This window comes from Ictalurus punctatus, chromosome 13, assembly GCF_001660625.3.
Source record: "Ictalurus punctatus breed USDA103 chromosome 13, Coco_2.0, whole genome shotgun sequence".
Classification (NCBI taxonomy): domain Eukaryota; kingdom Metazoa; phylum Chordata; class Actinopteri; order Siluriformes; family Ictaluridae; genus Ictalurus; species Ictalurus punctatus.
Window position 1 is genome coordinate 24,845,001 of NC_030428.2, and position 15,021 is coordinate 24,860,021.

The 15,021-nt window shown below is 43.3% G+C and overlaps 1 protein-coding gene across 2 annotated transcripts in view; it reads right to left on the reverse strand.

Annotated features, from left to right (window-relative positions):
* Positions 1–15,021, reverse strand: part of LOC108274223 (protoheme IX farnesyltransferase, mitochondrial) — a 51,182-nt gene that overhangs the window by 11,602 nt on the left and 24,559 nt on the right. For both annotated transcript variants that reach the window (XM_017484236.3, XM_047159250.2), the window contains exon 5: positions 2,876–2,946. In XM_017484236.3, the coding sequence (XP_017339725.1) occupies positions 2,876–2,946 (71 nt within the window). The remainder of the gene's footprint in view (positions 1–2,875; positions 2,947–15,021) is intronic.

Below are 15,021 nucleotides of genomic sequence, written 5' to 3' on the forward strand. Positions count from 1 at the left end.
CTTCAAACCTTTTTTGTATGCAGAGCTCTACATGAGGTTTCCTTATCACAGTATGTTCCTCTTCATGTTCTTCCTTCAGGACAAAAAAAGTCCCGAGATGCTAAATGGAACTGTTTATTCCACGCTCTTAGGGATAAAAAGGGTTCATTCTAGTTCCCGTAAGGGTCTAGGGGAACCCTAAAGGTTCTTTGAAACCTAGCCCATCAGACATCAGAATGGGTTCCAAGCAGTAGCTAGGAACCTGTAACTACTCAAATAACATCGACCATATCGTCTTCTGTCTACTGACTCATCTGTGGCCAACTGTAGAACCAAACAGAACGGATACAAAAAGGCTCCAAGTAGAGCTTCTGTATGAAGCTAAAACGGTTAAGAATCCAAAAATCCTTGAGGGAAGCTTTCAAATTGTGCAAATAATAAAATCTCAGGAGCACAACCATTTGACCTCTCCTGTCTGAAAGGAACCCTACCTAGCGTATGTCCCACATAGAACCTTTAAAGATGCATTTTTAACGGAATGCTTCGATATCGGGCGTACATTTGACTTCACGGACATATCTCAAGGGAGATGTTCGAGCTTAACTTTTAAACCCAGGGCTTAACAGACGCCAGTGATCAGCTATCAGCTCGCCTCTTTATCGGTGCTCTGAGAAACGCTGTGTCTAAACGAGGTCGGAGCGAAATCGGTGAAGCTGGAGATGAAGCTCACACAGCTGCTCTGTATGCAAACTACAGCTACAGCTCTCGAGCCTGCTGTCTTTACTGTGAGAGACAAGGCGGCAAGTAAAGTTTCAAAACAGCCAATTGACACCGAAATCAAAAAAAGCTCAAGTGAGTCATATCGAGCATTCCAGAATTACAGTGTGAAACATTTGTGCATGTGGATTCATGAACCATACACACACACACACACACAGCAGAGGGATTAACTAGATGTTTGGTTTGGACTGTTTGGATTCACTTGACTGCCAGTCTTTACCTTCTCATGTTGACTGATTAGCTCTTTGTTGTGGAAAGTGACTCAAGCATGGGTCAGGGGCCTTTCGAGATCAGAATCTACTAACAAACGTGATTAGCAACAAACAAAGGCTGTTAACCTCAAGCGTGTGTTTACGTGGCTTTACACAAGAAGCAATAACGACTATTAACCAGTGAACTAGCGGTGGAAGAGTTAAAATTCGGACTTCTGAGCCGACCGAGTCCGAGTCGAGTTTAAACTTCTTTCATCAACATGTTGTTCTATTTCCATTTTGGTTATGATTTCCTGCATTAGCCACAATGTTGGTCGACGGTCTGCTGATACTGGCATCAGTGGGATTTAGCCGTCGCTTTATCTCTGCCTTAAAAAAGAGTGATGCGGCAGCACTTTAGTCTGTCTGGTCCTTTAGTCTGTCCAGATCTTTCACCTCTTCATCTGCTCAAACAGATCATATTCCAAAGTTTGAACTGTCAGACTAATACTGAGCCGTACTATACCATATATACTTGCATTGCATTCTGGGACTTTGAGTCATAACGTTTGCACCAAGTTCCACTACTTTTACGCTGGACTTCTCGTTAATATGACATTGACCATCACTGGAAAATGGTGAGCAAGACAAGACGTTTGCCTCGCACATCTGGTTTTCAGAGCCAACAGCAAAACCTGACGTTTTTCTCCTAATAAACACCACTGTAACTGTGCTAGCAATAACAATATCAGCTTATGACATTAGCATTGCACACAGCTGCTAATTTCTCCCAGGAATGACGACTCCAACCAACAAATTGGCGCCAAAATGACTAAACACGTCACATGACGACACCCTCGACTGCACTCTCACTCGAGTTGCTCTGAACAAAAGCGTCTGCTGAAGCCACACGCCAAATTAAATATCAAAACTGCTAGATCGTAATCATTAAAGCAGTACCCATTTCACATTTACCCATTATGGCACGACGTCACCGTATCAGACCCGAATGCAAGTGGAGACAGCAGCAGGTCAGTGACGGCGCGTGCACCTGGATCAGCTTCCACACAGGACAGGTGTGTGAGCGGCCATCGGCAGATAAACGTTGGCATACGGCTGCGAATACTGACAGGCTAAACCTTATCCAGACGTTACGCCGCCTGAGGTCTTTCGAGTGTAAAAAGAGAAGCTGACGGCAGCGAGCTGACCTTAGCGATGTGTTCAGACTCATAGTTTATTCACAACCTACTTATTATAATGAGAGCTTTGATAGCGAAAATGACATTGTTAGCCTGTGAAGGTTAACAGAAGCAAACGAAGGAGCAAGAAAAGTGTAATTATGGTACTTATCGAAAGCATGAAGAGATGTTACTTTCCTCCCTCTACGAAAGGTATATGTATAGACAGGTGGCGAATTAAAGAAGAAGAAAACAAAAACAAAGTGTTTTAGTAAACAGTGAACAGCTACAATGCATCTTGGCATTGATTCTACAAGACTCTAGAACTGTACTGAAATGATGAGCACCATTCTTCCAAAACAAATCAATTAATTAAGTAATTCCCTTTGATAATGTTGCGAGAGAGACCGCCAGAAACACGTCGCTCCAAAATCTCCCACAAGTCCTCGATGTGGTTGAGATCTACTCAGCCTGAAGGCCATATACGATCTCAATAACATTACTTTCCTCTTCATGAAACTATTCAGTGAGCCCCGAGAGTGGGGACGGGGTCGTTCTGGGAGAAGCCACGCCCACCAGGATATAAACGTTGCATGATAGGATAAAGTCGATCAGTCCGAAGATACAAGTAACAGAAGATGCTTTATGCTAAGACGCAAATGAAGTTAAATAAGGCAGATAATAATAATAATAAAAAAAAAAAACAATGTAAAACCCTCCAGGGCTTCAAGTTTTAGTGACACTCACCTTATTTGTCCTCGAACCAGTGGTCTGTTTTTTGTACGGTTCATGTTGGAATCAAAGGGCACTTCGAAGTACTGTGGGAAAACAATGAGAAAAATGAGTCAGGACACAATGATTAAGACAAGACACCACACAGTAATGCAAAACGTGAGGGTTTTTATCCAATAAACTAGTGGTCACACACTGAGCAGCTCTTAATGCCCTCACACACACTCAAATAAAACAGATTTTAAAAACACAGCAGCTTGGAAACTCTAGGCTCAGGGCTGGAAATGCTAAGAAATGCTTTAAATGATGTTCATTTAGACTTGAATGTCTCAGAAACCATGTAAGCACAAGTGTTGTCATTTCCTTGCCAGGAGCCCTTTTGTCCTCTGCCAAAGAACAAACAAGGAGGCTTCAGAAACAAAATACTTCTGCTTCATTGCCAAGACCAAACATCTGTTCCAAACACCATTCTGTCTCACACCAGTCTATGAGAAGCTTATTGAACTGGCAGAAACCGAATCAATGGAAAAACCTGGATCGATCAGACGGTCTCTGGACGCATCGACACTGCACTTATTGTGGGGGAACTGCTACAGAGGCATAGCACTGCGAGCGATGCATGATCAGACAGTTACGTGTGCGCACGGGGCTCTCTTTGGTGCATAAGGGGACGATTATGACGAAAAACTACTTATTCCTTTTGTTTTATGGCCTGCTCTTGGGGAGTCTGCTTAAAAGCCACCCCTGGGAAACCGCAATGTGTGGCGAAAATGCAAACACATGGGGTGCCTGAAGCCAGGAACCGGTTAATCTCAGTGTGCAAGTCCACACCTAATGAAGAAAACAGATATCCGACTATTTCAACCAGTGAATCCCATGATGCATTACACTTGAAATATAGCTCGCATAAAAAGAGCTAATAAACAGATAACCCGCTTTCTTTCTCCCGCTCTAATTTATTGTCAGACGCTGGGAAAGGCTCCATGGTCAGGAACATTTTACACTGAATGCGTGTGTATTTTCTTATAAGCTTTGGAGAAATGAGGCATATCACTTTGCCACAGAAAATTTGATATATATGATCTATGACAAGTGTTTGCTTACATGGCTATATATATTCTTCTGTGATTAACTGAAGCCTTCAATGAAAAATCCATGAACAAGTTGCGTTTTTTTAAAGAAATACATCATTAACACGTATTGTTCAAAGCCATCTAATGTTTATTTTGTAATTAAGGTCCGTTTTTTTCAATTGAACCTTTTTCACCATCTATATTAACCACAATGCTATTTGACCACCTTCTGAGAGTGGTGCAATCAGATTAAGCCCTTGATCCATCTCCACCTAAAGAGAGTGATGCAGCAGTGCTTTAGCCCTTTAGACTGTCCAGCTCCCTCACTTCCTCCCTGTACACTCTGCTCAAAAATATTAACTACACAACTTTTCACTTCACAACACAGCACCAACCAACAAATTAGCACCAAAATTGCTAAACACACCCCCGAATATTTCAACATATCCAGCGTGTTTCAACGTGGACAAGAACGACATGATTCGTTTGTCCGACATCACACACAGATGGCTTCAGAAATCGCATCAGCAAGCCAGCAAACCTTCTCGAAGACGAAAAGAAAAAAAAAAAAAAGAATTTTAACAGTGACAAACAAGTCCAAGAGGTGACAATGCAGATTGATGGTTTTTCATTTCCCCCCTCAACAGGCTTTGGCAGCACCATCCAACCCGGACCAATGTCACCGGAGATGACTTGGGGAAGCTAAAGCCCAACATCTGCTGTGTAAAAGTACAGTGTATGCTCTGCAAAGTCTCAGTTTTATTCTTTTAGCCATTAGAGGCATGGGGTAGGACCGCAGCAGCTGTGGCCCACGCTGAGGGAGCTCAGTTTGAGGGCCAAGGTGTTAATTCTATTTCCTGGGTCAGAAAGCGCATCAAGAGGTCGGTAAAAGAAATGGGGTGAGGGTTCTGGCTTGGGGTTGATCCTCAGGAGGGCTGGCCAAACTCTAATAATGCCTTTACTTGGAGGAAAAGGCTCGAAGCCTGAATGCTGATGTGTCCGTGGTGGTTTTGGAAAAAGCTCCTAGCCCTAATAGTATGTAAGCATGTGTATTAACCAGCATGCGAAATACTTGAGAAAAAGCAATAAATCTGCATTGGGTGGCTTAGCAAACTCAAAAGGCATTAGTGTTAAATTAGGTATGGGAAGAAGTTCAGACCATCTGACTAACATAACTTGACTGGTAACTTCAAATTGTCTTGGGAATGCATGCAGCTTTCACCCTTGCATTTTTCTGGACGTGCGCAGTGTGTGGTATGTTTGGTGGAGTGTGAAAGCTGTTTTCAAGCCTGGAAGCAGTCCAGACTACCAATACTGATCCCTGGTCCTCTTGACAACAGTGGTCTGGGGCTCAATTCCTCCCTACCGGGGTGCGGACTCCATCATGTTTGCAAGCTATCTGCTCTTGGCGCTGCACAGCAAGCAACACGATTGACTGTCTCATTACTTCCTGTTTCATGGATTCATGATGGCAGGGAGAGAGGTATGTTCAGCGGAGGAGACGGAATGCCTTATTGACATATACAACCAGACTTTCATTGGACTGGGGCAGTGTAATTTGCTCACCTCCGTGGTGCAAGTGCATGCACTGAGAGCATCGTGAAAAAAAGCACGTCTCATGTTGCCCTGCATGGCTAAAAACATTATTAAAGGAGAACAGCTCTGTGTTTTATGATATTCCCACATGATGACATGCCATGCATTCCGAAAGGACTGTTCGTCATTGCCTGAGTGTTGGGTACCAACGGAAAATAATAAACAGCAAACATTTAAACCTAGTGCCAAAACGTTTTCCAAACGATTCAAGTGATGTACTGAATTGCACAATCGATCCATGATTTGGAAATAATTCTTCTACTTGAAAGCAATCCTGCAATTACGAGTCCTTCCTCTCAAATAAGCCCAGAATCAGTCCCGGGTGTGGACTCAAACATTCGGACCAAGTGGGAAAACGCCCTTACTTACCTTGAATAGCTAATAAGGTTATTGAGCAACATCTTGGTAACTGATTTATTGTTTAAATGTTGACGGTTTCATGTTTGGATGCCAACATGACTAGTGGTTGGCAGCAAATGAAGAATAGGCAGAGTGTGACCAAAAACCGCACAGAAAAGCAAATTTATGAAACTTTTGAATGAAAATGGCTCCATCAGAGCTTGAAGACGTAAGAAAAACAGCTGGATTACAGCTCAAGAATTCTGCTGTGTTCAGGGCTTGACAGAAACTCTAAGTATCCTGGCAGCGTGTCCTCTCACTTTGTCCATTCCCATACATGCCTCCAATCATTCAAGTGTATGGATCATCTGGTTCAGATCATCACTCACTCAGACTTACTGTCACTCCCCTTCAAGCTATTCCATCTACACAGTACTCCCAACAGCAAGGCCTTGAGCTGAAGACTGGTCATTTTTTTAAAAGTGTATAAGGATATGATCTTTACTAAGCCTGAGACAGAAAGTGATGAAGTTCATGTCTCCTCGTATTTGATTTTCTGCAAGCTTGAAGGGAAACAAATGTGTGCACATACGCAGCATAACTGTCAGCTCGATGAAAAGCCGATTGATCAGTGTGACGAGTGTGAACCCAGTGTAGATATAGTCTGCTTTCAATTGCAAGCACATACACGCAAAATGAAGAATATCAAAGCACAAGCTGCAGGATGGCCACGTAGTCCGCACACGACGTAACCATATACATATACATTCACCCGGGTTTTTCACGTCAACAAGATCACAGAGAGAGAGAACTTGTTGCTTAATAAATTCGTTTGTGGTATCATAAGAGAATCTATCGATCACAAATCACACAGGAGCAAGCCGAATAGTGGACGTGGAAGTCTGACTGCCAGTTCCCTTCTTGGTAAACCACACACATTCCAAGGAAGTATATGTTAGTGAGTATAAATAACGATCACAACAACTGTGTACGTTTGACCACCTGTACATAGCAAAGATATCAACAGGATCTGGAAATGGAAGATCTAAACACCAACTGTAGAGACACTTCTCCATCCACACAAGCCCAACATGAAATGATCCAAGAGTTTAAATCTGTAAAAAAAAAAAAAAAAGAATCAACAATCGAGATCTGCAGCCAATCAAAATCCAGGTGCATGGACCAGTTTCTGGAGTTTCAAGGGTAACAAACAGAACAATTTCCTGATGTGTTTCCAAGGTTCACAGCAAACAGTAATCTGGCAACAAGATTCAGTTCATCTGGACGTGAGAGTAAAACAAGAAAGACAGAGTTGCAGCTTGTGGACCGAGGCACTGGAGAAGGACGCTTCCGGATCTGAGTCACCAGACTGGAGTCCACCACACACAAGAAACAACTCGGTGGGGGAAGAAAAACAGGAAGTAAGAATATTTTAAAACATGCATGTTGGATCTTCACAGACCAAAACCTTGCTCTGTGGTAGTCAGCTGAAAGCACAGATCCCATCCACCTGTTGTGAATAAGATGGAAGCAGACGTTCCATCACTCAACCAACATGTTGACGAATGAATGCAGTAATCAAACGCAATGAAACTATGGCCTGGTGTAAGCTTTCGCCACACCATTTATATGTGCTTTTTGAACAGCCCCACTTTGCCGTTCTAATAACCTCCACTTTTCCGGGAAGGCGTTCCACTAGATTTTGAAGCGTGGCTGTGGAGATCTGGCCATTCAGCCACAAGTGCATTAGAGCGGTCAGGCACTGATGTCGGGTTAGGAGGCCTGGGGTTAGGGGTCATCGTTCCAGTTCATTCAAAAAGGTGTTCTGTGGGGTTGAGGTCAGAGTTCTGTGCAGGACACGTGAGTCCTTCCACTCCGACCTTGTCTTCATGGATCTCACTTTGGGTACAGGTGCACGGTCATGCTGGAACAGGTTTTGGTCCCTTGGTACAGCACACAAAGACATCTCTATACAATTGTGTGCTTCCAACTTTGTGGCAACAAGTCTGAAGAAGGCCCACATGTGTGTGTGCCCGTCAGGTTTCCACATACTATTTCCCATTTAGTGTAAACCAAGAGGCAAAATCACTGCCCTATTATAAAAACCAGTGAGAAGACGAGATTCAACCTTGATATTCTAATAGAATAACAACCTTGTATTCGTGTTTAGTAATCTGGCAGTCAGCTTAGATATTTGCACACTATATTTACTGAACCAGTTTCTCGGCGGAAAAAAATTTCAAATCAATCAACCGTCTAACACACTGCTACAAGCTCCTCCATCCCTCCGACTACCGTGAGGTCATGATTGTACCAATCCTGACCAGGTAACAAAAAAACAGGAATGGCCCGAGAGCCAGTGGAGAATGTGTGGCTCCAGATTTCTGGTGCTCATACTGTGAAGTATTCTGTGCAAGAGAAAGGTATTGTAAATGATCAGCCCTTGTGAAAATGCTGAGTTGTAACAGTGGTTCATTAGTGAACTTGTCCCCTTATGTTCCATACAACAAAAACAAATGGGCCGTTATCAGTACTGTCCGCTATCTTCACAGGCTAGGAGTCAGACAATGCTAGACGGTCTCTCTTACTCCCAGCACTTTTGAACTTTTGATCATTTATTCACAGCTCTGCCTTGAGCCTGGGAGCACTCTGCTGTAAACAACCTGGCAGAGGGTCAGCTGGCATGCTGACAAGCCTGATTAATGGTTAGAGTGATGTGTTAAACAGCAAACATGCTAATAAGCCAATTACAGATGTCCGGGAACATGTTATCACTGAGACATTGCTAATCGATGTATGTAGCCATCGCCGAAGTTCAGCTTAGATTAGCATCACAGAATGTAGGTTTCATGCTAAGAAATAGCCGTCATAAAAGATACAAATTACAGTTGAAAGTTGTATTTGAATGATCTGACATGTTCTTCTGGTTTAGACCTGCTCTCTACCCTCATATCCTCAACGAGACAAAAGCTCCACATTCCAAAACATGTCCCGTTTTCTCAGCCGTGCCTCTTGATCTGGTTCCAGCTCCAACATTTGCAGATGTTTTTGCCGCACTTGCTCCAGTTAGGACAACTTTAGCCTTTTTTTATTTTTATTTTTTTTAATAAAGATGACGACACAAGATAGACGACGGCAGTCTGAGTTGGAGCCGAAGGCTTAGCGGCGCTGCCGCGGGGTTCACGAGGTTAGGAAACTTGCACGGGAGAAGGGAAGCTGTTCGTCATCCCTAACCTGGATGTCAGCTTAAATCACTTGGGCCATCTCTCAGTTTAAGCCGTGATCTGCTTTTCCCACCAAGATTGTTTGCTGGTACTGTAGGTACTCGGGCACTCTGTAGTATAACGAATACAACTCTCATAACTCCAACACTGTACGGATGATGCAAATGGAATTAATGAATGACATCACTGATCCTTGAAGGAACATCACATTTTGTACAGATTGCTTATAGCACACATTCCCAAACCTGCTAATGCAGATTTTTATTTAGATAAACACATCTGTTTCAAGTAATTAGCTTATTAACCACCTTCCTAAGTTGAAGTGGGTGTGTTTGAGCATGAAATGTGCAGGAGACCCCAGTTACTGGAGTTTGGAGCCTGGGCATTAAAGGAAACCTCCACCTTGAAACACATTAAATATGTTTATAATGAAATATCTGTGCTTAGCGATTCTGCCGCTAATTTGTTGGTCGGTGCTGTATTTTTATCATTCTAGTGAAAACTTAGTAGATGGATGCCTCACTGACATCACAGGTTGCCAGGCTGTCTTTGACATCACATGAAAACATGAAGTGCCGAGTTAGCGCGGAGACTCGGCTCGGCCAGGTAGCGATCCGATAGACGACGAGCGCCGTTTGAGGGTGGTTTTAGCATGAAAGTTGAAGCTTTGAAAACTGATCTGTTTGAGCAAAGTGTAGAGGTCAGAATAAAGGACTTCAGCTCCATTGTAGCACTCTTTTTAGGTAGACAACCCCACTGGCACGACTCGCTATCAGCAGGTATGTCAATGAAAGAATCAACGTGATTATTTTTTCCCAAACAAATCTCGGATGCCCTTTGAATACAACGTTAGTTATAAAGATTAATAAGCAACAATTGTTCAATCAGGCTTTAAAACAGGAATTTTCAAAACATTCTCAGCGTATAACAGAGTTCTTCAAGTGCCACAAGAGAGCCATGTACGTGTAAAGTGTGTACCGAGGGTCTTTCCCAAGAGCCCTATTAATCACCATTCCACTGATCAGCGCAGTGATAAAGTCTCTCTCAAACAAAACACAGACACCAATTAGGTGATACCATTATTTTCACTCTCGAGGTAAACACATCCATTGTGCTAAAACGACAAGTTCTTTTCTGGGAGAAAGCTCCAGTTATGTGTGACCGACTCTGATAAGTCTGCTGGCTTTTAATGAGAACATTCCGGACCACTTCCAGATAACCATTAAGGCTGTGTACACTGGACGAGTTCATGCCCGGGGTTTCAGTGGATAAGCTAAATATGCGGTCCCACTTCCCATTATGAATCTTATGGGTAGGCGACAAGGATGTGGTCGGAAATCAAGCTGCTTGTAAAAAGTGGTGGGAATGGAAGTTGGAAGCTGCGTATTGAGCGGACGCTTGTTTGCTCAATAGGCAAAGCTGTCTCATTTCAGCATCCACGAGGAGAACGTGATGAGTAAGCACGCGTGTTTACCCGGTGAAGTTAAGATTATATTGGGATATTCCAGCTGTATGCGAGACGACAAGGTTCAAGAGAAGTCGGCGTGTGGTCTTTTAAAGATAGCGCCGGGAAACCAAATAAAACTTGGGTTGTTTTGAGAACAGCAAATGGAAAAAAAAAAAAAGTCAAAGTAAATAAATATCTTGTAAAAGGTTCAAGCGAGCGAATTTACGTCGAAAGTCCAGTCGTGGTTATGAAAATTCAAGTGAAATACAAAAACGTACCTTTAGACATCTTCCTTATGGATCGTTTAAAAGGTGTCTGGATTTTCTTATCAGCGCCCACTCCATTTACAGATCAGCATGTTCGACGGGTTTGTCAGTGCGTGCGGTGTACGTATGAGAGGCTGCTGACGGAACCACTTTATTATTCTACTCGGTTCTCAATTGGGATTTCGATAAATACGTTACCCCAGTCGTTTTCCCTACACGTACTCCAAAATATTACACACACTACTCTCGGTGTGCAACCTTGCTTTTGTCCCCTTCATTCTTTATCTGCCGTTTTGACGACATGCTGGGACACGGGTCAGATGCTTCTGCTTTTTCTGCAAATCATATCACTTTTTCTGAACAACCACAACGTGTGCTTCGGGTCCAAGACCCTGTCATACGTTTGCATTCCATAATCAGACTCCCAATTCAATCCAGTCCTGTCTTTAGGCCACCTGCGTACTTGGCACAGGAGACGACTGATAACATACACAAACACGCCGCAGACAGGACAAAGACGGGAGATAGCAGGAAAAGACATCTTCAAAGACAAATCCCTGTTGGTGTCTGCCACAAAGCAGGCTGGGTAGTTGTTGATTGAGTCGACAGGGGATTTTTTATTTATTTATTTATTTTTAAAGAAAGAAAAAAAAAAAAAGTGTGCAAGGCAAGCTCAAAGCATCGGCAGCGTTACAGATGTGTGTGTATTATCTTCAGCAAAATTGCCGCTGGTTGAGCGTAGTGGCATGCGTGAAGTAAAGAAAAGGCTGCGTGGAATAAAACGAGGGAGACACCCCCCCCTCCCCCTCCCTCATCCTGTCCAGCATTAAGCCAGCAATTATACAGCACGCTCTAATTGTGGTTTTTCAAATCCATATAACAGGCTTCTGAAATTCAGACCTTGTGGTCGCCGACCCTATTATTAGCTGCGTGCTAATGGATGAGGTATGGGCCCGGTTAAAGACGTGAGGCCTGCTCGAGTGGGGACCTCACGTTAACCGGCAGGCACGTGACGCAGAGGACTCTCGTCCGCTTTGAGGACTTAAAAAAAAGCACAACTGTGAAAGTGCAAGATGAATAATCCATGTTTTAAGTAATACAGGCACGAGCGGCAACAGATGGAGCTGGGGCAATTTTCGAAGAGCTTGAAGACGTGTTAAGAGTTTCCTGTCATTCGGCGTTCTCCCTCGCTCCGTGCGCTGGGCCTCGGAGAGCCCCCGTGCTCATTTTTCCTCATCCCTCACTCGAGCGCGGCCGGTTAGCTCCTCTGCCGGGTCCTCGGAGTGAGCAGTCAACCATCTGCCCGTTAAAAAAAAAAAAAAAGGAGCAAAATGGTTCCTGTCAGAACGTACGCGGAATACGGACAGGCCGGGATGAGGGGATGACCTGATGGCTAGAAATAGAGCAAGACCAACGCCAGTGAAAGGACAGCAGCCGTGAAAGCACGGATGAGAAGCAGCATGGGGAATACTTCAATACGTCGACAAAAACAGAAATATACATATAAATAAAGCAAGGTAGAACGAATAAACCTTCCGTATTACATTCTTTCAAATGAGTGAACTCGCACCCGGAGTCAAAGACCTTAAATAATCACACGGCCAAAGGAGCCAAAAATAATAATAAATAAAAAAAAGTTCACAGCTTTCAGACTTGCAGGAAACTGAATACTTCCAGTTGTAATGCGATTCCTGAGAAGACCGATTCCAAAAAGTTTCACCTGATTAAATGAGTTGTGTGTGTGTGTGTGTGTGTGTGTGTGTGTGTATAAATATAAAATATGCCAGTTGTGTATACACTAAAAGGCTTCAAACGCAGTCGAAATGAGCAGTGGTAGCACCCAGAACCATTAGCTTTGATCTGCGAAATTTTCATAACGCCATCCTACCGTGGCGAGGAATCAGTGAACAGGTGAGATGAAGAACGAAGAGGAAAATGGAGGTCAGGGCTCGACGCACGTGAGACCCATAAGCCTCGGATGCAATAAAAACAAGCCCTGAAAACAATTTGGCTGGATGCGTTACCGTAATGATTTTCCAAACTACTGTTTTTGATCATCCAAATCGTCTGTGCGCTTCTACTCGGCTCTGCTAAGTTCTTGGTAAGAGCAGCTGTTCTACGGCGCACAAAGGCACGGCCGCCATCAATCACTGCCACCCGCATTTCCACAACAAAAGGACACGCTGCTAACAAAATGCTTCCGCTTCCTACACAGGATACGGCTGCCCCAGACTCCATCATCTTTTAATCCCAATAAGTGAGGGAGGAGTGTGACTTCTGAAGAACACAGGAGCAGCGGAGTAGGGTGGGGGCGGGACAAGCAAGCCTGGAAAATGTATAGCTCCAGACAGGTATATGACAAGGTCAAGACCCGGTGTTGAGCCATATCAAGTTTACACTGTGTATCCGTCCGGCTATAGATACACAAAGAAACATCGTGGACACTGTGGCGTTTCACTGACGCGTCATGTGAATCTGTTAAACTATTGGGTTGCTTTTCTAAAAGGTTACTTCCTGACCTGCCAAGTCGATGACGGCTCAGCGCCGTTCAGCCGAGTCACACCCAGTTACAAAAAAGATGATCCTCCTGTCGCTCGCACACATTAAACCGGTAACTGCACCATTCCAGGATGGCGAAGAAAGTCTGAGACCTCTAGGCTGAGGCTGTCACGGTCGGTACACAGTAACCACGGAGAAAATGACTGCAGTATCAAGGCGTTACTTCTTTCTTTCGTTCCAGAATTAATCAGAGAAACAAAACTGCTATAAATATTAGCAAATAAACGATCGCAGCTGATGGTTTCATGGTATTAAGAGCTCGTAATGCTTCATCGGAACTATTTCTGGGAGCCGAGCGAAAACCCGGAACTTTCAGAATCTTTTATTAATCTTAATTTCATAACCTTTGAGAGGACTAGGATCTCAGACGTCCATCAAACAAGCGGGTGGGGCAGTATACAGCGAGACGCATGAGAAAAGGCTTTATCGTCGTCGGTTTAAATGAAATAAAACAACGTTTATAGAGAATCACGTCGTCTAATGGGAAATGCTTTAAGGGCGTAATCTGAGACGCTTGAAATGACCCGTCTCCAGCTCGGTCCGTAATCGTGACTGTGAAAGATAAGTTTAAGTCCCTGAACACTGATTCTTTATAAGCAGCTCTACACTGACCTGAAAGAGAAAAGCAGCTCCAAATAGACTGGTTCAACTGTTTTACACCACAGCACTGCACACAGTTCTTGATACTGATTGGTCTGGAGGGGTTGATTCATTTTCTAGATCAGCAGCTGACTAGTTCTGGCTACGAGGCAGATCGCAGGTCATTCTAACGCGTGATCATTAAACAACTTACACAGGGTACTGTATGGTGGATGCCTCACAAACAATTTTTTTTATTTATTATTATTTTTATTTTTAAAGTGTGTAACTTGATATGAAGTTTCCGTGTTAAGACATGTCAAGACAGGAAGGATGTTCGAGAAATACTACATTTCATCTACTGCATTCATCATTTTAAAAAACATGTAGATTTATGTAGGTTTTTAAAAAAAAAAAATCAAATAAAACTAAATAAAATAAAAGGTGTCAGAAGCGGAAGCCTGTCTGGATGGAGGAATGAGTGGGACTTTACTGATACCATTCTTCATGACCACCTGCACACAGGCTAGACAATCTGGGACTAAAACCTCAACCAACACAAACACACAAACGGAGTGTGAGAGAGGAAACACAGCTGGTAAGTACATCGTAATCTGATTAATCTACAACATGCTTAACGAAAATGTAAATAATAATAACAACAACAACAACAATAATAATAACAATTACAGAAACTAGTTACTCAAAAATAACAGAATATGGTTTGGACAAGCACTCCTAAACGAATCCAAAACTCTGCTGTGAAAACATAACGTCATCAGTTTGACGGGCAAAGTTTAAAATAACTAACCTAAAAAAAAAAAATTCACTTATGAAACTTCTAACAGCTTGCGAACACTGTTTAGGGAAAAGCCCAAAGGCTGAGCAATGCCCCCCCTTCCCCCCCACCCATTTAGCTTCAGGAAGACTCACAAAACAACTTGGCCCTTAAGTGTAGTGCTAGAGCTGTGCCTAGACTTTCAGGCGAGAGTTGCTCTTAGTGCACAGACCAAGGTCTTGCAGAAGAATGCTTTTAAAAGACGTACCAGGATGTTTCACCTCATTTCAGGCCGGACAA